The following is a 25,608-nucleotide window of genomic DNA, read 5'->3' as shown; positions in this document are numbered from 1 at the left end:
AGCCCAAATACAACCCAAGCTTTGGACCTCCTGGTGCAGGGTTCTGGGGATGGCAACCCCCCATATCCAATGTCTGGCAACGAGGACGAGAATGAAGACTTATTAGATTTGTACTACTTAGTTTTATGCATATTATGGTGTTTTGCGTTTTTCTAGGATTGTTGTATTCTTGTATTGTGGGCATGGTATGATGTTTTGGTTTTCTCTATTGTTTCTGCTTATATTTTGAACAACTGTGAAGACTTGCTATATTTGATTTTGGTACCAATTTTAAGTACTAGATCAAATATGCTATGGTTTTTTATTTCAATGAAATCAATGGTAAATACCACTATTTTTCAAAAAACAAACATTCATATCATATATTCCAACATTTATTATTTCATAATTATTTATTAGTTACCAATCATATATCTATCTGAAAAGATATTTTAGTTTTCCGAAACTATATTTGAACCTGCTTCCAGATCTAAAAATTAATAAGTAAAGCTAGTGTTACATCACCAAAAAGATTTGATTAGCATAAACTTCAAAATCTATTGAATTGATTTCGAACCACAAATTTAAATCGTTGAAAATGATCTATTTCATGAGTGATGTGTGGACATACAAAATTTTGAAATTCATTTAGTATAAAGTAAAACGGTTAAAAAAATTGAAAAATAAATGCAATAAAATAACTCATAAAACTCATTACCGCTTGAGTTTATACTAAATAAGTTTGAACATTTCAAAATATTGCATCTACACGCATCACTCGTGAAGTACGTCAATTTTAACAGTTTGAATTCGTCGTTTGCAGCAAATCCAATAAATTTTGAATTATACTCACCAAATATTTTGATAATAAACATAGCACGCGCTAACTTTGCTAAAAATGAATTAGCATTTGTATTCATAAATTATTCATGTTTAAACGCACTGTTGAAACAGATGTATACACGGTCCGTATACACCTATACACGGACCGTGTACCTACGCCGCCAGACCAAAGAAGGAAGGCGGCATATTATTTCCTTTATTTATGGGTTATTTGTTTCCTGATTTTTAGAAGATTATTTCTAAGATTGTTATTTTTTTTCTCTATATATTCTTCTCTGCCACTCATGTAAAATATACATTAAAAAGAAAAGAAATAAAAAAGAGTGTGTGTGGGTGTAGAGGACGTAGGTACCAAATTGGTACTGAACCTCGTTAAATCTTGTGACTGTTTCAATCCATACAGACTTCGCTCCAGCTTACATACCAACTTATCTTGTTCTTGGTGTGTGTATCCTGGTAGAATGATAGATCTCTTCCTTCAGATCTCTATGCAAGAATGCATTCTTCACCGTGTCACGATAGTAATTCAACCTAGTACGAGAGGAACCGTTGATTCACACAATTAGTCATCGCGCTTAGTTAAAAAGCCAGTGGTGCGAAGCTACCGTGTGCCGGATTATGATTGAACGCCTCTAAGCCAGGAACCAAGCTCGAACCTTGCGCAATTAGGTGCATGTTTGTCGGGTATGGTAATAATCAGAAAGGATATAAATGCTTTGACTTAGAAACCGGAAAAACCTATGTGACAATGGATGTGTCATTTTTGGAACATGAACCTTATTTTCGAAACCAATCACTACCCTCTCCAAGGGAGAAGGAAACAAACCAGACAGTCTGGTGGGAGGATGAACAGGAAAACACGGACCGTGCAGAGTCTACTCCAGGGAACACTGACCGATGTGCAGACTCTAACCCAGAGGAGTACAAGGACCGGATTGAGGGGGACACAGACCGTGCACCAGAACCTGAGAGAACCAGATTGGAAGAAGAAGTGATACAGTCGGGCAAGGAACAAGAAATACCACGCTCAAGCTCTCCAGAGGATGTTCCTGAGGTAAGTTCTCTTTAAACTGAACCTGAAAGACGGTACCCTCTAAGAGCCACTCGAAATATACCACCAAAACGGTATAGGGAAGAGGGTAATAGAAAAGAAGGATATGCAATATCCAATTATACAAGTACTGTTGAGTTGTCCAATATGGTGAGAAATTTCACTGAAGAACTATCAAAGATTCAAGTACCAAACAGTGTAGATGAAGCCTTGCGAGACCCCAAATAGGTTAAAGCAATGGAAATAGAAATGAAAGCCCTCAAAACCACAAAGACATGGAAGTTAGTGAAACTACCAAGTGGAAAGAAAACTGTTGGGTGTAAGTGGGTGTTCTTGGTAAAATATGATGCTACAGGTAAAGTTGAAAGGTACAAGGCAAGGTTGGTTGCGAAGGGGTACACCCAGACATATGGAATAGATTTCCATGGAACTTTTTCTCCAGTTGCAAAACTTAACACAGTTCGAGTTTTATTATCTCTTGCAGCAAATTAGGACTGGCCACTACATCAATTTGATGTGAAGAATGCATTCTTGCATGGAGATCTAGAGGAAGAGATTTATATGGACATTCCACCAGGATACACACACTAAGAACAAGAGAAGTTGGTAAATCCGGGACCAAGTCGGGTATATAATCTATCAGTTACCAATTCTTTATTTTGCAGCTATGCTCAGTTCTTATTTATACCATTTAAAGCACATAAACAATTTATATGTTTTAAAATCAGATATTCTTTTCGGTCCATAAAGCAATTTGGTAACGTGACAAAGTTCCTTTTGGGCCAGCCATTAGGACACGTGAAAGGGGCTCCCATGAAAGATTGGGGTCACGAGGACCGCTTAGACTCAATCTTTCCTAGACAGAACCATCTCTTTCTTGTGTGGAAATGACAGCTCTTACTCAGGTACTTTATTGCTTCATCACATTCTTCGATGAACTTTACTTATCCGAAGGTTTTCGAAAAGGCAAAAACTTACACTAAATTTTGCCATTTCAAAAGCATAGAGTAATTTGGTAACGTGACAAAGTCCCCTTTGGGCCAGCTATCAGGACACGTAACCGAGGGTTAGACGAAAAGTTGAGACTTTTCTTGTCATTAACCTTGTCGTTCACGGGTGGAGATTAGCAGTTCTTACTTGGGTACTTTATTGCTTCATCACATTCTTAGATATACTCAAATGCAGTTGAAAGTTTTGAAAACGAAAACATAAAGAAAGCATAAAATCCTATTTTATCTTTCTCGGTCGGAAAACCGATCCAAGAAATGTAAAAGTTTACATTTCATAAGAAAGCATAAAGAAAACTTAAATCTAATTTAACTTTCTTAGTCGGTAGAACCGATCCAAGAAAATCTCATTTCTAATCGGTTTTGGACTTAAGCTGCAAATGTAAGAATTAAACTGATATGCGGTATATGCACCTAATTTGCATAAGTTATAACTTTTAGAAAATCAATCAGCGGGAGAGCCTTGTGCTCTGATACCACTGTTGGGTTTTACGGTGCTGTAACCAAAAACCCGTTTAGGCTTAAGGTGCGGAATGACCGTAGAACAAAAATTTTTATGGCCAACTTAAGCTCAGGATTAAACTGGGTATGTCAGGAAACTTTCCAAGGCGGTCCACCTTCAGTATTCCTTTGGCATCAAAACCCAATTTAATCCTTTTACAGATCTACTCCATGATTGATTTCTAAAACTTTAATCTACTTACAAATTAAATAGATTAATATAACATATTTATACCTTGTTTCCAAATCACAGTTGGAATGCAGACCGAGCGAGTAGAGCCTCACCAGGGAAGGAATCGACTCGGAGCGGAGCATCAGACGTCTGATGCCTCTATCGGTTATCCACCAGGACTAACCAGAGAGCGGTTTATTTCTTCTGCCAGAAATACCGTAAACCGCGGAATTCTGCAAAAACACTATTCACGGAAAAAAGACGAAAACCCGTAAACACGAATTTTCGGTTGCTCAGTTTCATCAATATGCAAAACTGACATACCGCTAAATTTGGTAAAACACTATTCATCGATCCCGTAAATATACTCCACAACAACCCGCAAGATTATACGTCAAGTACGTATAACTTTCTTTTCTCAACCGAAACACTATTTGGGAGAGAAACCAAGAAAGAGAGAAAATACCGATCCGTTTCGACACGAAACGGTACGAATGAAATTAGTTATTTTCTCTCTACCCCTCCACCCCTATTTATAGTGTTTAGGGTCGGTTGCAAAAGACCAAAATGCCCTCCAAGTTCGGCCTATTTACAAGGTATGCCATTGACACCTCATCCTTTTATATGTGAAATGACCAAAATACCCCTTCCACACCCTTCCACACTCTTCTCCATGTTTCTACACATGCAAGGTGGCATAGGTGTGAAATGACCATTTTGCCCTTGTGGATAGGATTGATGACATGTCATCTGGATAGGATCAATGACATGTCATGCGGATAAGGACGAATCTGAAAAGACCCGAATGCCCTCGGCCCGAACACAAATAATATTCGTATAATTATTCTGAACAATTATATATATATTTTTCTTGCGGTTTGTTATTTCGGTAATTTATACAACGTGTCATGCACATTTATAAATTAACCGGTTAACTTTTATACAACGTGTCACACACGTTTATAAATTAACCAATGTTTTTGCTTGTTATTTTTACATAACATTTATAATTTAATTATAACAAGTATAATTAATTATAACCATCTTACTATTGATCATAACCAATTTATAATCAATCACAATAAGATTCTCCGATTAACTCCTATATGGTGTGACCCAATAGGATCTGTGTTATGTTGGTAAACAGAGTTAAAACTGTTTTAACTTCTATAATCATGAGCGGCATCTGGCAACACATCATGACCATCCAATTACACAGATGATGCTGTACAGTACAATATCACGATCCAGTAAACAATTTACTTGTGTCTGTTCTTCTGTCTCATAGCTATCAGATTAGTTTCAAGGTAGATGTGTGTCATCCTTGCTAACTGAATCTTTTCTTGATCTTGAGCAGATTATCAAATATAATTACTCTTGTAATTATACCGCTAGCAGATAATCTTACTCTATCAAGGGGCCCAGTGATGCTATAGCTCGTATAGAGATACGAGGGACAAATAGTATTCTTGGTAAACCATCACTACCTCAGCTAAGCCATGTATACCGAAGAGCTACCGTTATAACTGCATTTTACCGACAGCGTTTGATAACAATCACGCATATACATTTCTTAGTAGGAAAGATGAATACCTCATACTGTAGAACTTGACAATGAATGAAAACATAAATGACACGAATACAATTCTATTTAATGTTTCATTCGGGGTCTGTCAAATACCATGTTCCTAGAACATGTATCTATGTGATTAAAATGACATCTCGTGTCAGGTGGTTTGTAAAACTTAACCATCTTTTAATCCACATACTAACCTTATCGCGGTAATTAGTGTTACTGCTAATTACCTTGGTCAGCGACTTTTTAAGAGTATATATTATCTATATTATGGAGTTTCACAATTTCAGTCATGAACTCGAAATGATCCATAAATTCAATAATACTCAAGGCAACAAAATGATATTAATCATCCAATTCATGAACAAAGTTTTATGATAAAATATCGTATTATTGACTTCTAGATTATTACACTAACAAATGTATCCAATTTAGAAAAAACGGACACTTGGATATTTGGGGCTACACAAATGATGATTGGGCTAGAGATAGAATCGACCGAAAATCTACATCTGGATACTTCACCTTTGTGGGAGGAAACCTTGTCACTTGGAGAAGTAAGAAGCAGAATGTAGTTGCCTTATAAAGTGCAGAAGCGGAGTATAGAGGAATATCCAAAGGTCTATGTGAACTCCTATGGCTGAGGAAACTCATGAGCGAGTTAGGCTTTAAGCCGAAAGAAGGAATGCAACTTTATTGTGATAATAAATCAGCAATTGAGATAGCACACAACCCGGTACAGCATGACAGAACAAAGCACATAGAGATTGATAGACATTTCATCAAGCCAAATAATTGGAAGAAAGGATCATCTCATTCCCATTCGTGAGATCCGAGGAACAACTTGCAGATATGTTGACAAAGGGAGTGTCGACAAAATGCTTTGAAGAATCGATTGTCAAGTTAGATATGATAGATATCTACCTACCAACTTGAGGGAGGTTGTTGACACAGATGTATACACGGTCTGTATACACCTATACACGGACCGTGTACCTCCGTCGCCAGACCAAAGAAGGAAGGCGGCAGATTATTTCCTTTATCTCTGAGTTATTTATTTTCTAATTTTCTTAGAAGATTGTTTCTAAGATTGTTATTCTCTTTCTCTATATATTCTTTTCTTTCTCTCATGTAAAATATACATTTAAAAAAAGAAATAAAAAAAAGTGTGTGTGGATGTGGAGGACGTAGGTACCAAATTGGTACTGAACCTCGTTAAATCTTGTGTCTGTCTCAATACACACGGATCGTATACATCTGTATACGGACCGTGCACTTTACTCATACTTGAATTCTTACCCGCACAACGTGTGAACCTATAAGGGTTTCGAGCGTCCAGAAGCAACTGTATCTAGAATATCAAGACTATTATGAAATGCAGAGATTGGATGTAAATATTGATGTACATTTATTACTCCTCTTAATCTTTTTTTTTTCTTTTTTTTTGTACTCACTACACAAGAGGAGTAAGCAGAAACGGAGACTTTTGCCTCGAAAAATGATACTAAATCAACCATTGAATTCAAGGAACAAGGATCTCACTGTTTCCTTTTGAGTTCTAGTTTTTAGTTTTTTTTTTTTTTTTTTTTTTTTTTTTGAAGTCTGAAAACCCGTTATATTTACCGGAACTAGTTTTTACAAATCTATGTTGAGTGCTAGTTTAATCTTTGGAGATTGATAGTTTGATACCCTTTTAGGCTAAAAGTTTTAGCCCACAGCCCCAAAAAATATATATCAGGGAGCAAAAACAGAAACAAAAACAAGCCTCCCCGCATATTTTTCCACCGTTATGCATTATGTTTTTCTGTAAGACAAACTTGTATAGTTGTATTCAAGCTATAGAATGTGTTCATTTGAGTTAGAATATTAATCTTCCCTTTAATTTCTATTCGCTTGTTTTACAAAAGTTATTTCCAAATAGAGGAATCTTAAATTTATTGTATTACTTGCTTTTCATACTCCTTTTTTTCCAACAAGTCAAGGGTGGAGGTAAAAAGAGAGAATGGGAATCAATTGATCTTTAATTTAATTTTTTATTTATTTAATTATGATTTTCGATATAATTTAAAGTAAAATGTTAAGAAATTGTAAAATTGATTTCTATTCTGTACACAAAAATTTTATATAATTGATTTCATATGTATTCGAGCCCAAAATTTGAAAGTCTGACGGATTATTTTTTATTTTTTATTTAATTATGATTTTCGATATAAATTAAAGTAAAATATTAAGAAATTGTAAAATTAATTTTTATTATGTACACAAAAAATTTATATAATTAATTCCTATTTATTTGAGCCTAAAATTTGAAAGTCTAACTCCGACATACATCAAGTAATACGTGAATTTATTTGCTACAACGTAATAACCAATAACAATGCGCAATCTATTTCAACTTACTTTCACACCGTTCCTTTCAACCCGGTAAATAATTTATGCACCGCTTTTTCTCCAAAAAAAAAATAAAGGACACAATCCTTCATAATCGAAATTTTTTTATAAACCATAAATAGAAAAACAATTTTTAGGGAACCAGCATGATTGTTTTTTTTTTTTTGAAAAAACCACAAAGACCGAGTGGAGCATTCGGTCTCCACTTTTTTTTTCTCCACTTTTTTTTCTCCAGACCGAATGCTCCACTCGGTCTCACCATTTTTTTCAACTTTTCACAGATTCGGCCACATAAGATCCGAATAATCCTTTTATGTATATGTATAGAGAGTGACTTGAAATTTTAAAATCCAAAAAGTCGATCCGAACCGTTCATCTTGTTTTCCATATTAATATGTGCTTGGAGACCAAATTTTACATTTTTGTGAATTTTTTTACTATTTATTAAGTCACTTCGAAAATTGTTGATCTAACGGTGGCTTAACAAAACAGTAAAATTAGTAGCCACCGTTGGATCAATAATTTTTGAAGTGGCTTAATAAATAGTAAACAAATTCAAAAAAAATGTAAAATTTGATCTCCAAGCACATATTAATATGGAAAACAAGATTAACGGTTCGGATCGACTTTTTGGATTTTGAAATTTCAAGTCATTCTCTATACATATACATAAAACATATGCCATACCGTTTGCCGCACGGAAAGTTGAAAAAAGTTAAAAAAAAGTTGAAAAAAAAATGAGACCGAGTGGAGCATTCGGTCTGGAGAAAAAAAAAAGTGGAGACCGAATGCTCCACTCGGTCTTTGTGGTTTTTCAAAAAAAAAAACCAATCATGCTAGTTCCCTAAAAATTGTTTTTCTATTTATGGTTTATAAAAAAAATTCTTCATAATCTATCTGTACGATCAATTTTAAATGAAGAAAGAGCAACTTTTCAGACCGCATAATTAGCACAAAAAATTCCTGCTACGAACAGCTGAAACCCTCTTTTTTTCACTCTTGACATGGATGAAAAAAATTGCCAGAAAAGCCTCATTACCATTATATTTCGATCTGAGAACGCCAACAACATTTCCTATAACAAATTATGAACAAAAACTATACATAAACTATTGCAAAATAATAATACCAATAAATTACCAAAATATTGGGATTGTACTGAAAGCCAATAAATTAGGATAGATTATATAATGTAATCAGAAAAGAGCAAGTGAGCAACCACCATTTATTTAATCATCTTTTTTATTTTTGAAAAGAAAAAATATCTTCAATTTAAACATAATGTTTTTTCACAAGTAGAATGTTACTCTTACAAAGAAGAACTTTATGTACAAATAAGGACTCCAGGTTTTCAAGTACAACGAAAAAATAAGAAGGAACCAAACTAGTAAGACCAATATTATACTTCCATTCTTCCTAAATCAAAGCTCCAAGAGATTTTATTTCCTTTACTGCCTCTCCTGAAAATAAAAAGGTGCACCAAAAGAACATTTATTCCATTAAAAAATTCACAGCAACAAAATATTTCATGAAGAATATAAACTGTGCCAGATTTACCTGGAACTGGCATGAGATGGCCAGAATGTACACAGCATCAGCAATTACATATCACCGCAAGTGAAAAACAAAGAGCATAAAGTTAAAGTGTGTACCTGCCAGGGGTCCTGGGGCACTTGTGTACGCCCCCCATGAGCATCACCAGCAGGACCTGTGCCATAAACAGGAGGGCCTTGAGAGAAGTTTCTCTGTTCACGAGGGCCAACATGACCTCTTTGCCCCTGGTCGAAATCCCTCTGGTAACCACCATCCCTTCCTCCATGTGGCAGGTCACCCTGTCTGGGTCCCTGGGGGTAATTTTGAAAATTTCCTCGTTGCTGGGGATAGTTTTGGAAATTACCTTGTTGTTGAGGATAATTGTGGAAATTTTCTGGCGGTGGCCTCTGTTGCTGTGTATGGTTTTGGAAATTCCCTGGCTGTGGCCTCTGTTGCTGGGGATAGTTTTGGAAATTCCCTGGCTGTTGCCCCTGTTGATTGGAGAAGTTTGGTAAATTACTTGGCTCCTGCCCCTGTTGTTGAGGGTAGTTTTGGAAATTTCCCGACTGTTGCGGGGGGTAGTTTTGGAAATTCCCTCTATGTTGTTGGGGATAGTTTTGGAAATTGCCCTGTTGTTGCTCGGCCACAGGGCTGCTGTAAGGACTGTTTCGCTCAAATCTGTTTGTATTTCTACGTCTGTTTTGGGTGCCAAATTGTATCGGAGGTGGCCTTGGGGTGATCACGCCATTATCATACTTATCCCCTGTGTAGTCGGAGAAAATTATATATCATTCAACTGTATGACAGAATCTGGTCAGGTGCATTTTGGTTACCCAGGTGCAAGTCTTTTGAAGACAACAAAACCTCTGAGCTTCAGCATACATATTCTATAATTAGTAAATACATATCAATTATTTAACATGACCATACAAATGTTGCTATCCATATACTATGCCAGTAGATCTCATACGGTCATACCACTTAAAATCAACTACTTCTTCTAAGGATCTTTGCTCTTTGTTGTTGTAGTTTCACAGCAAGAGTTAACAAATCTGGAACAGGTATGTAAACGTGTATGCATTTATTAAGTCTCCCCTCTAAGTCATTTTATACAACAAAACGAGACAAGGAGTAGATGTGCTTACTATTTTCTATAAGGATCCAAACAAGAGTACAAATAATTAGATAGATGGTGTTAAAATATAAAATACCTCCATACTCCTTTGTTTCAGGGTATAAGTATGAATCTGGTAAAATGAACACAACTCCGGGTAAACCTGTCATTTAAATAAAACAATATGAACGAAAAGAGAGAAACACTTTTTTTTCCAAGTTATGAGAAATAGAAAAATGAAAAACAAAGGGATTAATAAAGCCGAGGAAGTTACCTCTAAACTTTTCAGACATTTCTTCAGTCATTTCAACTTGGAAACCATTATATGTTGTCGTGCTACAGGCATATATCCTCTTCTTTGCCTCCTCCACGCTAGAATATAGCAAGCAACGATTATTTATACAAAAATTACTTTGCTTTAAGACAGCCAAAAGGACAACAGACTAAACAAGAAATTATTACATGCTTATGAAGGGATTGGAATCAACAGGAAACAGCTCTAGCTGAAATTGAAGTCTTTGTATTAGACTATGGCTCCGTCAAAATGATTTTAAAAATAATACACAACATGACAGTACTACTACCAGTACCAGTACCAGTACTACTACCACTACCACTACCTTACAAATCAGTCTGGTGAGTAGTCTATGTAATGATGCAACAAATAACCAGGAAAAATTAACTATACCTTCCCACGACCTTGGCACAGGTCTGTACATAGGTCTCTACCATCTCTTCTGGCGTAGGCTTGGGATCAGTTCTGTTAGAAAAATCCATCGTGATCAACCAGTGGTTATAATCACATCCCTCAAACAGAATCTCATCTGGAGATATCTTGTTTTCTTCGCCCCTAATGTCAGATCGGTAATTGAACAGATGAGGCGAGGATCTAAACCCTAGGGTCTGAAGAAGTGAATTTGGAGGCCGGATGGGAGGAGATGACGCGGGGAGAGCAGGAGGGAGAGACTTTAGAAGAGAAAAGGAAAGAGGAATGGTGCGGCGGAGGTGGCGAGACAGAGCAAGCGCCATGGCTGGCTAAGCGAGCAGGACGGAGAACGACCAGGGTTTAAGCCAGACGCTCGGATCGCAACAACGACTAGGGTTTTAGTAATGATAATAAATATTCCGGGCTTCTCTTCGCGGATCAGGTTTGGGCTTATAGATTTCTTTCGCCGTGGAGTTGACCCAGTCCAAGATTATAATTCTTTTTTTTTTCCTAAGACATAATATGTCTATTTATTTTAGGAGGTCAATTAAAATCAAATTTGCAGTGCATCGAATAAAATATTCTTTAATTGTTTTTCATATCGAACTTAGATAGAAGTATAGAACTGATTGATGGAATAAATCAGATTAGTAGTGTACCCCTAGCAACCTAATATGCGGTTTATTAAAGAAATACACAAAATTTTGCCATGCTTGATAATTTTCTCAACCCCTTGTGGAGGCTTAATAGTCTAGTTAGATGGTCTTCTGGTTTTTTGTTACATACTTGTCTAGTATCTAGCCAGCGGGTTATCTTAGCTCTCTACTTTTGTTATCATATTTTTGTGATGCTATGTTTCGCTATCTACATTTTCAGAGTTATATACTGTAATTCTAGTTAGATGATTTTGGTCAAGGTTGTAAATTAAAAACTATTTTCTTCAATGAAAATAGACTTCTGCCTTTTTAATCAAAAAAAAAGAAATACACAAAAGATTTGATGGCTTTACTCGTGGAGGGATGTTAGGAGGTTTCAGATTGCCACCGGTTCAAGCCATGGTAACAAATACGAAATTCAGAGGCAACTTTGAAAGCTTGAAAATTGGAAGTTCGGTTAAAGTTAATCTGTCGGTTTTGATGATTAAATCGTTAATAATGTTTAAATTGTTTAAAAGCTCAAAACATATACAAAAGAACACTAAATATCTTTTCGAGCAATATATAAATATTATTGGATGTATCATTTTGATTAAGCATGAATAAATTTATTCATTTACAAAGGACATGACTTATATAGGAGGAGATCTCAAGTGTCTCATTGTTTTCATACTCCAATTACATTATACATTTTTATCTCCGATTTTAAAGTCCAAACAAGCTATCTAAACTGCTCAACATGAAATTCACATTAGAATATGCTTGGAGACCAAATTTTTATATTTTTTTTGAAACCTTTGTAGTTTTTACTACCTTTAAGATGAGTAGAAGATCAAATGTTTCAAAGAAAATATAATATTTGGTCTCCAAGGACATTTTAATATGAATATTATGTTAAACGGTTCAGATCATGCGTTTGAACTTTGAAATCAGATATAAAAAAGTGAAATGTAATTGGGGCATTGAGCCCTGCTCCTTATATACTATTTGTTAATTTTGTTGATCGCATGATCATAAAGGTTGTCCTTGTTGATTAAAAACATGTACAAAGTCGCATAGTGAAAGAGCCGAGCTCTAGTTAGTATTAGTCATTTTAGGATCACAAGGATCAAAAGACACGTTCGGTAATAGAAATTTTAATTTGTGGATATTAAAGTTATTTAACTTATAGAAAATTTGTTAGGATGTTGATTTTTTTCTTTTTTTTTTTTATAAAAATATATAATACTAAAAATAAACTATATTAAATGTAGTGATATTAATCACTAATTATAATTAATATAATTGTATATATCATATTTTCAAAAAATCCAAATAAATATATTGGCTAAACATTACAAAATAATATCAGAATGACTATTACATATTGTAAAGTGATAAATAAATTAAGGGAAAATTTGTTATTTGCCACTCCAAAATTTTCAAATTGTAAAAATGTCATCCCAAAATTTGAAATTGTAAAAATGTCACTCCAAACTTTATTAATTTGTAATTTTATCACTCCAAATAATTAATGACTAAAATACCCTCCCTCCTTCTCCTCTTCTTCTTCTCCAGCCTCCTCTTCTTCTCCTGCCGTGGCGAAAGGCCGATTCTTGTTTGTTTGTTGTTTTCCGCATCAGTATTCTTATCCATACCTTACGCGTCTCACTGTTTTAGGAAGAAATGTATAGTTGAGCAAATGGACAATAAATGCAACAATTACTTGGTCTACTCTTCCTATAGTGAAGTATATTTTTCAAATATCAGGTACGAAATAAACAGCTAACAAAGACAACCAAGATGAATACAAATTGGAACTAATGTGCTGCGTTAAATCAAGTCAAAAGAAATAGTGCTAAATTTTCTAATTATCTGTTTGATTCGAATTAATAATATAAAATTCATCACTCCAAATTTTAATTCATTCTAATTGGAAATGCACAGAGAAGGCACGAGGAAATCATAAATACAAATTGCAAGCTTTCAACTACTCATTTGTTTTTTATTCATTAGTCAAACTGAAGTGATGAATTTTATATCTGATTCGGAAAACAATTAACAGACAAGAATCGGCCTTTCGCCATGGCAGGGAAAGAAGAGGAAGCTGGAGAAGAAAAAGAGAAAAAAGGAGGGTATTTTAGTCATTAATTATTTAGAGTGGCAAAATTACAAATTAATAAAGTTTGGAGTGAGATTTTTACAATTTTAAATTTCGAGATGGCACTTTTACAAATTACAATTTGAAGATTTTGAAGTGACAAATAACTAATTTTCCCATAAATTAATCACACACCAAGAAGTGACAAATAAGTGCTGACGAAGTTATTTGGGACCGAATCGTCTGCCTCCAGAGTCACTGCGGGTGGGCCCAAATTTAAAAATAGTAACAGTAATTAAATCCTTTAACAGTAACTGGTTCCACCCCGCAGTGACTCTAGGAACAGGAATTTCCTGCACCCCGGGGGGCCGGAGATTCGGTTCCAAGTTATTTTTCCAATCAAAACTCTTGGGAATCGAAGCTACCAAACATGTCCTGAATCGATTAAAAAAATGAACGATCACCCGTGGCCATTGTAAATATACCATCGCAGAATTTTATCTGTAATATCTTATGTATATGTCTGATTTAGCACAAATAAACTTTCTCACATGTAACGGATATTACTCGGACATTATCAGTAATTTTTGGTAATTTTGGAATGACAGAGTTCCTAAATTGATTAAAAGTCTGAATAGATACATACCATGAATGTTCTTTTGTGAAATTTTATACATAATATTTATATATTGGTTTAATATAACACGGATAAATTTAGATATTATAGTCAGTTTTGATAATTTTTGAACAATAAATCTTTCATAAATTTATTAAAAATATAAATGAATACACATGTTGCGTTGTAAATCACTATTTTAAACTTTGGTGGGTACCAACCAACCAATGCTATGATTTGGTGGCATTTACCAATTCCCCCCAGAATAAGAATATTCATGTGGTTAGTGACACATAATCTCATTTTGACCAAAGATAATCTTAATAAAAAAGGCTGGATCGGTAACACTCAATGTCACATTTGTGGTCAACATGAAACAGCAGATCATTTGTTTCTTAATTGTGATTTAGCTCAAAAGGTTTGGTTCTGGTTAGGAAAAAATCAAGAGGTAATGCATCTCTGGCACAATTGGGATAGTTTGATTCAGTTTGCTTACTCTCTTAGTCTTGCTGATCGCACAGGTTTTCTAATTGTCCTCAGTGCTGTCACTTGGACACTTTGGAAAAATCGTAATGACATGTGTTTTAATAATACTCAAGTTAAAACAGCTAGAACATTGATTACTATGATAAAATCTCTTTGTTTGTATTGGATAGGTGTGCTGAAAAAGAAGACCAAGGACTCTGTTGAAGAGTGGTTGCCAGTGGTGGAGGATGCGATTCCTATTAGCCAGTTCATGCCGTTACATATGGTGATACACCAACACACTGACCCAGCTGAGGGCTCTGAGGCCCCTTGATGGATGATGAATACAGTCTTACCTTTTTGCTCTGACTACTTAGCTCTGACTACCTAGTCTATCCTAGCCCTTATGAGTGGCTTAGTAGTAGACAATCTATATTACTTTTGGATATAATCTAGATTACTTTTGACTTAGTGGTAGCCCTTATGAGTGGCTTAGTAGTATGAATTTACTACTTTTTCTGGTGGTTTTGATATATTCTGGTGCTTTTTCTGGTGGATGATGAGACTAGTGTTTTGTAATTATTCAATTTCAATAATATGAAATGGGCTAATGCCTCTTTTAAAAAAAAAAAAAATGTTGCGTTGTAAATATAGTATAGTTGAAATATATAAATAACATTTAATGTAACCATTTAATTCAGTACGAATTAATTAATATACATGTAAAAATATAACTAAAATATTATCCGTCATAATAATACAATCATAAATATGATATTAATTAATTGAAAATATAAACATAAACGTCTTTTGATCCAATCACAACCGTCACTCTTCAGTGGTCAAACAGATCGTGAGATATCATCACTCAAAAATTGCTCGAACTGCTGAAGGAGTGCTTCTGAGTCCAACTTTGCATCTCTGGTTAGCATAGGAAAACATCTTCAAAAATCATGAAAATTAACCGACATGTAGTCTTGAAATCGTAGAACAAGACTGTAAAGTTTCATACAAAATCTCTAAACAGATCGTGAGATATCATCACTAAAAAATTATCTCGGCCATTTGAAAAAAAAAAAAAAAACACCGGACCGCAAATATTCTATATGGTCCAGAATTTTAAATCAGGACCGCAAATATTCTATATGGTCCGGAATTTTAAATCATGACCGCAAATGTTCTGTGTGGTTTGGACATTTTTATAAATTTTGCTAAACTGTAGTTATTTATAATAAAATATATTTTTTTTTGATAAAAATAAAAAACTCGGCGCAGATAGTCACACAAATTTCATCTCTTTCTTCTCCTCTCTACTTCTATTATAGATGGACCCCACCCAAAAATAGAGTTTTCATTGAATCCGATTTATTTAATTATCAACTGAATCGACAAATTTCGAATTTTATGATTTGATTTTTCGGTTTAAATGGTTAAGTTTATGAAACTTTTTAATTACTTCAGTTTTTTATATTTTATTTGTTTTATTCTTATTCCGGTTAAATCAAATAAATCAAAATATACTTAGTATTTACTTCGGTTTTTCATATCTGATTCAGATTATTATTTCTTATTTCTTATTTCAGTTTAACTGATATATAACTTGATATGTATTTTATGATTATTAAATATATTTATGCATATATTAAGTTTTGATATTTTGAAATTTATTATTAGTTCTGTTCAACTAAATAAATCAAATTTTACTTCAGTTTTTTTTTATTTGTTAGACAATTTTAATTTAGTTAGTTCGATTAAATTTTCTAAAACTAAATAAAATTTAATTGACTATTTTTAATTTAGTATTAACCGAGCTGGTTCATTAAGAATATGTTCTTAGACCATTAGCTTTCTCTGTCCCCACCAAAAGGCTTATTATTCGTCTTTTACCCAATAAAGTGAACTGTGCCGAACTGCCGATAAAGAACACGAGGGAACTCTTTCTTCCCGTGACTCGTGCAATCAGGCGGCAGTGACACAGTGTTGGATTCTTTATGCGCGTCTTCTGGTAGCCTTTGCTATTTGAATCCACGAGATTGTAGACTTTATTTTGGTATTTTTTATCGCTCAGGTGAACTTTCAAAAAATACATTACGAAAATATGAAAAACAGAACTTTCAACAAATACATTATGAAAATATGAAAAGCAATCCGCAAACACAATATTTTGATCGATTATTTTCTATGTACCGAAAATATAAAAAAAATAAAAATGTGCTAAATTTTCACGATAAAAGTTCAAAAAATACCATAATTATAATATATTTATGTTTATCGATTTTACTTTCACGATAAACATCTCGCGTCAACTGTTCTTTATATACTTAGGTACATAATTTGGATCAGACTAAACTCAAAAATCTTGTATTAAAATTAAATGTTTCTAAATATATAATAGTTAACTCTTAGAGTAGAACTATGGTGCTCTTAAGTTCACCAAATTTCTTGATGAACTCAAGTCTAAAATCCATCAAATCATGACGAATTTAAACTGTTGAAATCCATCTACCTTACGAGTGATGCGTCTACATGTAAAAATTTTAAACATTTGAATTTATTTAGTATAAAGTCAAGCAGTTAAAATTAGAAGGTAAATAAATTAATTTTAATACATTCATTTTTCGAATATTTTTTTTATCACTTGACTCTATGCGAAATTAATATCAATTTTTTTTTTTTTATATATAGACGCATTATTTTACGACGAGTTTCAACTGTTCAAATTCATCATTTAAAGTCGATTCGATGAGTTTTAGATTTGAGTTCACTAAAGAGTTTGGTAAACTTAAGAACACCCTAATTCTATCTAACTCTTATATTAATATATTTTATCACACTTTCACAATGCAGTCGTATCGACGCAAGTTAAATTATTTTAATAACTTTAGAATTAATATATAGAAGATTGTTAGTTTTAACTAGAGTGGAAAAAATATGTCGTGACTAACACGCTGTGACTTTGGTCTCGTGCCGTACTGTGACCAAGTTAACAGTGACACGTGTCGTGACCAAAATGTCAAGGGGTGATCACGGCACGCGAGTCACTCCGTGACTCGCCTGCCGTTTTCAAACGTAACTGATCATATTTCTCACGTTTAACTATTTTTTTCATAATTTAAGTTAGTTTATTCAAGATTCACCACTTGATTAAGGCCTATCAATTCTAATTGCACGTGACTCACGTGATCACGTGCCGTGCTGTGTCAAATTTTTAAAAGATGATCACGGCACGAGACACGCGAATCACAGCCCGGAACTGTCGCACGTATCATACTGTTTCGTGTTGTAACCATGCCATTCTATGACAGAGCCGGCTCTGCAGTGCCATTTTTCCCACTCTAGTTTCAACCTTTACATGGCTTATAATATTTTAATGAGTCCGGCTAGTATGACATCAATGTCATTTCAGCCTATATAACACCAATTCTAAAACCTATCGAATCGACTTTAAACGGTGAATCCAAACCGTTCAAACCGATTTACTTTATGAGTGATTCATTTACATGCAAATTTTTTATAATTTCTAGTTATTTTAGTATCAAATCAAGTGGTCAAAAATGTTGAAAAATGAATGCATTAAAATTAACTTAAAAACTTGCACATTTGACTGCTTGACTTGATACTAAATAAATTTGAAAAATTATAAATTTTGCATGTAACACACAACTAATTAAATAAATGGGTTTGAACGGTTTGGATTCACCGTTTGAAGTCGATTCGATAGGTTTTGGAGTTGATCTTATATAGGCTAAAATGACACTGATGTCATACTAGCCAGACTCAATTTTAATTATAAGAGTATGTTATGCATCATTCTCTCTCCTCTCCGCAGATCATTTCATAACCTGCTCTTCTAGTTTTATTTTTTATAATAATATTATTCCGTGTAATATGTTTTATCAAACACAAAAAAATTATTTAGAAGAATGCTGAAAGAGCACCATTTCACTACTTCAAGAAGAAAACATATTAGTTTGGTGAATTAAAGAATAATACTAAAAATAGTGATATTTGAAACAATATGGCCAAAAATATTAGTTAAAGGAATATTGTTCAAAAGAAATACCTGTCTAATAATAAAAGATAAAATAATACCGAAAATAAATAATATCATTCATCTCTCCTCTATTTGAGTAAATATTACTATTTTTCTAAATATGATATTTTTTGATAAATTAATCCTTCTCAGCTCATTTGTTATTTTTATTTTCTTAAAATACTATTAATTACTCTAATTATTTTCTTAAAATAACAACATAGTGCTATATTAAGTACTATTCTAATCATTCAAAAGCCTTTTTACTTTTGATAAAAAAATATCCAGGAAACCTCAACATGTTAGAATTGAACACGTCTCTCCGAAAAGAGACGGGAGCTCGTACAACCGAATCAAATATGCAATTCTTTCTAATCATCCAATAGTAAATTTACGATCAAAGATAATCTTAATCGAAATAATACTGCTATTTAAAACAATATTTAAAATAATAAATTACAAGATACATCCAATAACAACAACAAAACACAAGAATACTTCGTCCAATATCATCCTATCCTTTAATTTATCCAACATACTTCGCTTCTTCCAAATTACACTTTATCTAATTTACCTTTCTAACAACCATCTTACTCTTATCAATTACCATTCTTATAATAAGGCCGACTATGAAAATCGCAAAACGCATGCCACACAATTACACAGAGAATCCTGATCGACAAGCATGCGACGCTATATTTTTTTTGGAATGGCATGACAGAGGCTGTCTTTTTAGAATCCTTTATTATATTATTATCTACCTGATAGCTTCTATCGGGATTTCAAAAATATATTATTATCGGCTCAATCCAGCAATCATTCTCTTACCGAAGCCCAACGCAGGGCTCATACAAGTATACAACCCCCTGGAATTGAATTGAATTTATTTTAATTAAAAACTAAACAATTTACACTCCACTCTTTAGCTGTTCTTACTATCCGTCTCAAGCGATATTTTGTTTCCCTTTGTGCGAATTAACCATGGGAGAATCTAACGAAACGTCAAAAGCTCTCCAAGCTATTTGCTACCAGCGCGGTTCTCTCCGCCTCCTCGATCAGGTCCAATTTAATTTTTCATCTACTTCTTATTCGATCTTTACAAAGTTACAATAGATATCGAACTCTTTTTTTCTTTTCATATGCAAGTAGTCATGGTTTTTTTTTATTTTGTACGAATATCAGCAGCGATTACAGCTTGAAGCGGCGACGGCGTTCGGCCTGTTTAAGCGTTAAACGTTTGTAGTTGTTTCTTTTCGTTCGCAAAATAAGAGCTTTCGTTCCCTAAGACGAGCGATGTCTTTGACCAATTTAATCATTCGCAAAATCTGCTTCACTCCTTTCTGAGCTTGACTTGGTCCTCTCGCGTATAAACTGAAAAACCCAGACGAATGAATAAGATTATTCTAGAATTTTTTTTTAGCTTTGTTGCTTGCTCAGTTCGGCTAACAAGTCTTCCCTTTTCTTTTTCCTCAACATTGTTCCTTTTTATTTGTTCTTCTTGAGTCAAGGACTGTACCTGATCCAAAGAAAGGAACATCCTAATGCACAACGCGTTGAAGCCAACACAATGCATCCTCCTGAAAGATGGCAGGGCAATATTGTCAATTCGGAGGCTGATTTCCCTTTGAAAGACCTCTCCATTTCAGACCCTCCAGTCAAGGCTGACCAGCCAGCTAACTCCGCTTCCGCCCTTTGCCTGTGCCTCCTCCCTTGTTTCCTTAGAAACCTGTAAGATAAACCAAAAATGAAAGCAGAAGCTGTAATTGCTGCTGATATTCGTACAGCTGAGTTTTTAATCTGTTTCCTCTGTTAAGTTAAATAATCATATGCTGATATTCGTGCAGCTGAATTTTCCATCTATTATTTTATTTCTCTTTCTCTTTTTCTTTTAACTAAATTTATTTTGGTTTTGACAGAGAAAACTGCCGCTGGAGAGTGTTTACCTTAATATCCAGGATTCCAAGGATGGATGGTTTGTTTACTGTTCTCGCCAACTTTCTCTAGTGTTGATCATTAATTCAATTTTCAATTTCCATCTTTTTAGCGTGCATGTTACTGATGATCAGAGAGCTTCATATCATAATCGGGCAAACATTTACTGTGGCTAAATTAAGTGCTACAAAGCTGTGCCTATGGAATATTTCATTTTAATTCAACACACTGGTCTAGTTTGTGACACATGAATCTAATATTGATATGCCATTTTTTTAACTTTGATACCTGTTAGGAAGTGCTTATTTTGGCTCCGCCTGTAAGGCCTGTTAAGTTTTCTTAATCAGCAAATCTTTAAGGAAATTTATATCCCTGAGTCCATAATTTCTAGGTTACTCTGAATGAGACTCATAATTAAATTGTGAATTGTTACCTCTCATATACCTTTATTTCTAACTGTTTCTACCTCCCTTATTTCATTTTGTTAACAGAATGTTGTTAGTAGGTGCTTTGCCTACTATGTCAAGTAAAATTCTGTTAACCAAGCAAAGCTAGTTGTTACTTTGGGTTGTCTGGGTTAATACTCTTTACGATATACTCTGTAGAAGGATGATACACTTCTTAAATATATAAATAATAATGTCCTTTTGGCAGAGTACCAATAGAAAAATTAAATAGTGAAATCATACATTCACCTTTTCAATCTCTGTATAAAAATTGTAGCATGTTTTTTGGTTACTCTGGTTCTGAAATGTTAATATGGATTTAGTTAGACTGCACTTATTGGGATATTACACCTTGTTTTTCCAATTACCAAGATAAACTCAGCATTAATTCGAGTGGTTAGTTTCTGAAATCAATCCATTTTCCTTCCATTTGGAGCTAATCCATATGCACATTATTTTATGCTTGTGATACACCATCAAGGAATGCAATAAGAGATATGGTGGTTAGAGGTGCTCCAGCAATTGCAATAGCAGCCGCTCTTTCTTTAGCTGTTGAAATTCACAGTCTTGAATTCAAAGGAGCTCCTGCTGATGCTGCTGATTTTATTGTCAAGAAACTAGAATTCTTAGTTTCAAGGTAAAATTGTATATCGGACCTGAAACTTAAACCATGTTTACAAATATTTGTGTGATGTTCTGTTTCTGTCTGAGCTGCCAATTAGTTTTGGTGTCTACGACTACAATACTGTCAGTGCAAAAGTCGTGTTAACATTTATAGTTGACACTTTGCTTTACCAATGTGAGGTTTGGCCAAATGTTTATCAACTAGTGATACAAGAAAGATGTTAATGTGCAGGCTATTTCATTTTGGTTCCAGGTCAGGCCATACCTGCAGCAGTCAGTAAATTCAAGTCGTTTTGTAAATTCTATAGAATAATTTCCTTGTATTTAATACTTTCTAGTCTGAAACCAACTCAAAATGAGACATCTAGTTTTTGAGTTCGACTTGACTAATAGATTATTACCCGTCTCCTCGCTTACATTGAGGAGATTGAAATGAGCAAGCAATTAAACAAATTTAGAAAGAACCAAATTGAAGTTCAAGTAACCAAGTTAGATAATTCTTCGACTTCCCACGCATTGTTTGATTCAGCAGTACTAGATTCTTATATGTGCTACCAGTTGACCACTTTCAAGTTATCCTAAATTTCCACTAAATATTCAGCTGCTGTACCTTTTTTACTCTCTGGTGTTTTGGTTGACCTCTATATGCTTTTGTGGCAGCCGGCCAACTGCTGTGAATCTCTCTGATGCGGCAATGAAACTTGGAGATTTAGTTCGAAAGACTTCTGAAACCACAACTGAGGTCAAGACCGTATTTAAGGTAACAACACAAATTACCTTTTCGTATTCCATTTTCTACTTGCAGTTATTGCATTTAACTGGTACTTCAAGAGATGCCATATTCTGCACCAAGTCAGCTCAGGTTTTTGTGACACCAGCCTGTCTTGTGAAGTTGGATCCCAATAATTTAAACAAAACATTTAGGCAACTAAAGACTCTGCTAATTTCTGTACTGGATTGTAAGGTATTTGATTCATTAAGTTTTCATCGATAATTTTTTTTTTAATTTAATCAGGTTTTTGTTGAGGCAGCTGAGGCGATGCTTGAAAATGATGTTGCCGATAACAAGGCAATTGGGTCCCATGGTGCCATCTTTCTTCGAAAAAAATCTGAGGGCTTAGATAAATTGTGCGTCCTGACGCATTGCAACACTGGCAGGTATGTCCAACAAAAGTACATTTATGAAGTGGCATATTGGACAAGAGTTCTTAATCTAACTCTAATTTTGGTGACAGTCTGGCAACAGCTGGCTATGGAACTGCACTTGGTGTGATTCGTGCTCTTCATGCAGGAGGTTATTTAGATAAGGCCTTTTGCACCGAGACCCGACCATTTAACCAGGCAAAATTCCAAGCTATTTGGTTATCTCTTGTTTTACATGCATTTTTTATTATCAAAAGCTTGTGCTTACATTTGTTTTAATGCATCACTTGCAGGGGTCAAGGCTTACGGCTTATGAGTTGGTTCATGATAAAATCCCTGCCACTCTAGTTACTGATTCTGCAGTTGCAGCACTTATGAAATCAGGAAGTGTCAACGCTGTTGTAGTTGGTGCAGACCGAATTGCTGCAAATGGTAGTTAAAGCTATTTTATCCTTTAGTTTATTCAAATGAAGCAAATTGTCCAAACTATGACCAATAAGGAAGAAGAGAGATAGGGTACAGACCCTGCTTGCTATTGCCATAACAATACCGAGCCTGACAGTTATAGCTCAGATACTGTATAACCACTAGGTATTAATTTATCATTGCTTTGATGTTTTCTCACACCTTCTTTCATATTAAAGGTGATACTGCTAATAAAATCGGGACCTATAGCCATGCACTTTGTGCAAAGCACCATGGTGTGCAATTTTACGTGGCAGCGCCTTTAACTTCCATCGACCTGTCAATATCTTCTGGTCAGAAAATTGTGATAGAGGAGAGGTCGCCTAAGGAGTTACTTAATTCTGAAGGAGGTCTTGGAAAACAAGTTGCAGCAAGTGGAATTGCAGTGTGGAATCCTGCTTTTGATGTTACTCCAGCTAGCCTGATAACTGCCATCATAACTGAAAAGGTATCTCTCTTTTCTGTGAGTTGTTGTTAATTTATGGTGACAATCACAAAACATTCACAAAAATAATAAGCCAAGACATAGATTCTCAATCCAATGGCATATGATATAGAGGATATTATTTCGTATAACTAGTTTCTTTACATTTTTTTTTACCAGATGGTTTAGAACTGAAAAGCCTTGAAAGTAAAATTCCAGGTCTGGGACCTCTGCCTTTTTCGGTTTGTTAAATTTAACAACTGTTACTTATATGCTGGCCTGTCCTTGTCCTTTTGCATTCTCTCGCTCTTTCCTTCTCTGTGTAAGCTCTATTGAGTTTTTTCTTTTTTCTTTTGAAAGAGTCGCATCAAGGCTTCATTGATTCCATTAAGTCATTAAATGTTACATAGCCAACTTCATTGAGTTAATATTTCATAATTGCAGGGTGTCATCACAAAGAGTGGTGATGATGTTTTTGACATAAAGAACTTTGTAGAAAGCACAAGAGGCTGACGATAGAGTGATATAAGCAGTTATTGAATTTCCTTTCCGTTGGATTACCGTACTGTAATTTATGGACCCTTTCTCTAAATAAACTTCATATTGTAATTTGGGCACCTCTTTAGAAAATAAAGCTCAACTAAGTTTTAACATATTGATGAAAATGATGGAGAATAGCAATGTTCATTTTTATTGGTTTACCCAGGTTTTATTATACCTTGGTTGTGTATGGATTATTTTCACCTCAACAGTTTACGGGGGCATGGACCTGTGGGAAACGCTATCCTCTGCGGAGGTTTTACCTGCGGTGCTGTGCGGTGGTTTTGATATGATCCGTTCGTTTTGGATTGGACGGGTTGGATTAAGGGTTCACCAAATTTTGAGTTTTTTTAAAATTCGGGCAAGATCTGATCTGGTCCGTCCGATCCGAAACGAACGGACCAGATCAAAACCACCGCACAGCACCGCAGGTAAAACCTCCGCAGAGGATACGCTTCCGGACCTGTGGACGGTGGTAAGAATTATTTCATGCCCTTCTACCTTTTGAGAAGTCAATAACAATTAGTATTGATTTATTGTAGTATCTCATATCATAAGATCGTACACATTGTTAGTATTAATGAATTTGCTAACCTAGACGTCATTTCAGATAATAATATCTAATTAGTGACTAGTTACATGCTTTTGGATTACAGAACAAGTGAATGCATAGCCTTTTGTGTTCTTTGAATTGAATGTTATGTCCATGACGCTCATTGTCTTTTTTTTTTAAGACAATGTATAGAGCATCATTATCTAATTATCTGGAAGTGTAAAGCCAATCCTTGAATAATAATAATAGAGGACAGACAAAGTCAACCAAAGGGCACGAGTGTAGAAATTCCTTTTTCCTCGTGCCCCCAATCCTTTCACAGAACTTACTATATATAATTTAGACACGAGAAACAAAACTATGAGGAGGATTCAAGTGCAGCTAAATTTTTGTGCACTCAAATACATCTTATTTTTCAAATCTTTTTTCTCCATTTTCAAAGTCTGAATAGTCAATCCGAACCGTTAGATGCGATCTATATATTAAGATGTGCTTGGAGACCAAATTTTACATTTTTTGGAATTTTTTTACTATTTATTAAGCTACTTTGAAAATCGCTGATTTTACATTTTCTGGACCATTAGATCAGCGATTTTCAAAGTGGTTTAATAAATAGTAAAAAAATTCCAAAAAATGTAAAATTTGGTCTCCAAGCACAACTTAATATATAGATCGCATCTAACGGTTCGGATTGACTATTCGAACTTTGAAAACAGAGAAAAAAGATTTGAAAAATAGAGTGCATTTGGGTACACAAA

At 34.4% G+C, this 25,608-nt stretch overlaps 2 protein-coding genes across 2 annotated transcripts; one reads left to right on the top strand and one right to left on the bottom strand.

Moving 5' to 3' along the window:
* Positions 1 to 8,744: 8,744 nt before the first annotated feature.
* On the bottom strand, positions 8,745 to 11,301 carry MORF1 (multiple organellar RNA editing factor). The gene is made up of 5 exons (XM_078300345.1): positions 10,856 to 11,301; positions 10,442 to 10,539; positions 10,265 to 10,330; positions 9,173 to 9,816; positions 8,745 to 8,980 (listed from the first exon to the last, which is right to left on the bottom strand). Exons 1-5 carry the CDS (start codon positions 11,194 to 11,196, stop codon positions 8,969 to 8,971), a joined length of 1,161 nt encoding a protein of 386 aa, XP_078156471.1. The 5' UTR covers positions 11,197 to 11,301; the 3' UTR covers positions 8,745 to 8,968.
* An 8,223-nt stretch (positions 11,302 to 19,524) lies between these two features.
* LOC144552275 (NagB/RpiA/CoA transferase-like superfamily protein) lies at positions 19,525 to 24,487 on the top strand. Its single transcript, XM_078300379.1, has 9 exons — positions 19,525 to 19,782; positions 20,640 to 20,695; positions 21,583 to 21,738; positions 22,386 to 22,485; positions 22,741 to 22,883; positions 22,961 to 23,066; positions 23,162 to 23,300; positions 23,513 to 23,781; positions 24,202 to 24,487. The coding sequence occupies exons 1-9, from the start codon at positions 19,705 to 19,707 to the stop codon at positions 24,268 to 24,270; spliced, it is 1,116 nt and encodes a 371-aa protein (XP_078156505.1). The 5' UTR covers positions 19,525 to 19,704; the 3' UTR covers positions 24,271 to 24,487.
* The last annotated feature ends 1,121 nt before the right edge of the window (positions 24,488 to 25,608 follow it).

The sequence above is a fragment of the Carex rostrata genome, chromosome 1, assembly GCF_964058835.1.
Source record: "Carex rostrata chromosome 1, lpCarRost1.2, whole genome shotgun sequence".
NCBI classification, from domain to species: domain Eukaryota; kingdom Viridiplantae; phylum Streptophyta; class Magnoliopsida; order Poales; family Cyperaceae; genus Carex; species Carex rostrata.
This window is presented reverse-complemented; position numbering and strand designations above follow the sequence as displayed.

What these genes read in the sequence shown, in the direction of transcription:
- LOC144552275 (XM_078300379.1), top strand. Translation starts at nt 19,705, where the DNA reads ATGGGAGAATCTAACGAAACGTCAAAAGCTCTCCAAGCTATTTGCTAC. An exon ending in CTCTCCGCCTCCTCGATCAG is followed by an intron (nt 19,783 to 20,639) that starts GTCCAATTTAAT and finishes TGGTTTTGACAG; the next exon opens with AGAAAACTGCCGCTGGAGAG. An exon ending in ACGCATTGCAACACTGGCAG is followed by an intron (nt 22,884 to 22,960) that starts GTATGTCCAACA and finishes TTTTGGTGACAG; the next exon opens with TCTGGCAACAGCTGGCTATG.
- MORF1 (XM_078300345.1), bottom strand. Translation starts at nt 11,196, where the DNA reads ATGGCGCTTGCTCTGTCTCGCCACCTCCGCCGCACCATTCCTCTTTCC. An exon ending in TGTGCCAAGGTCGTGGGAAG is followed by an intron (nt 10,540 to 10,855) that starts GTATAGTTAATT and finishes GCTATATTCTAG; the next exon opens with CGTGGAGGAGGCAAAGAAGA. An exon ending in TGAAACAAAGGAGTATGGAG is followed by an intron (nt 9,817 to 10,264) that starts GTATTTTATATT and finishes CCGACTACACAG; the next exon opens with GGGATAAGTATGATAATGGC.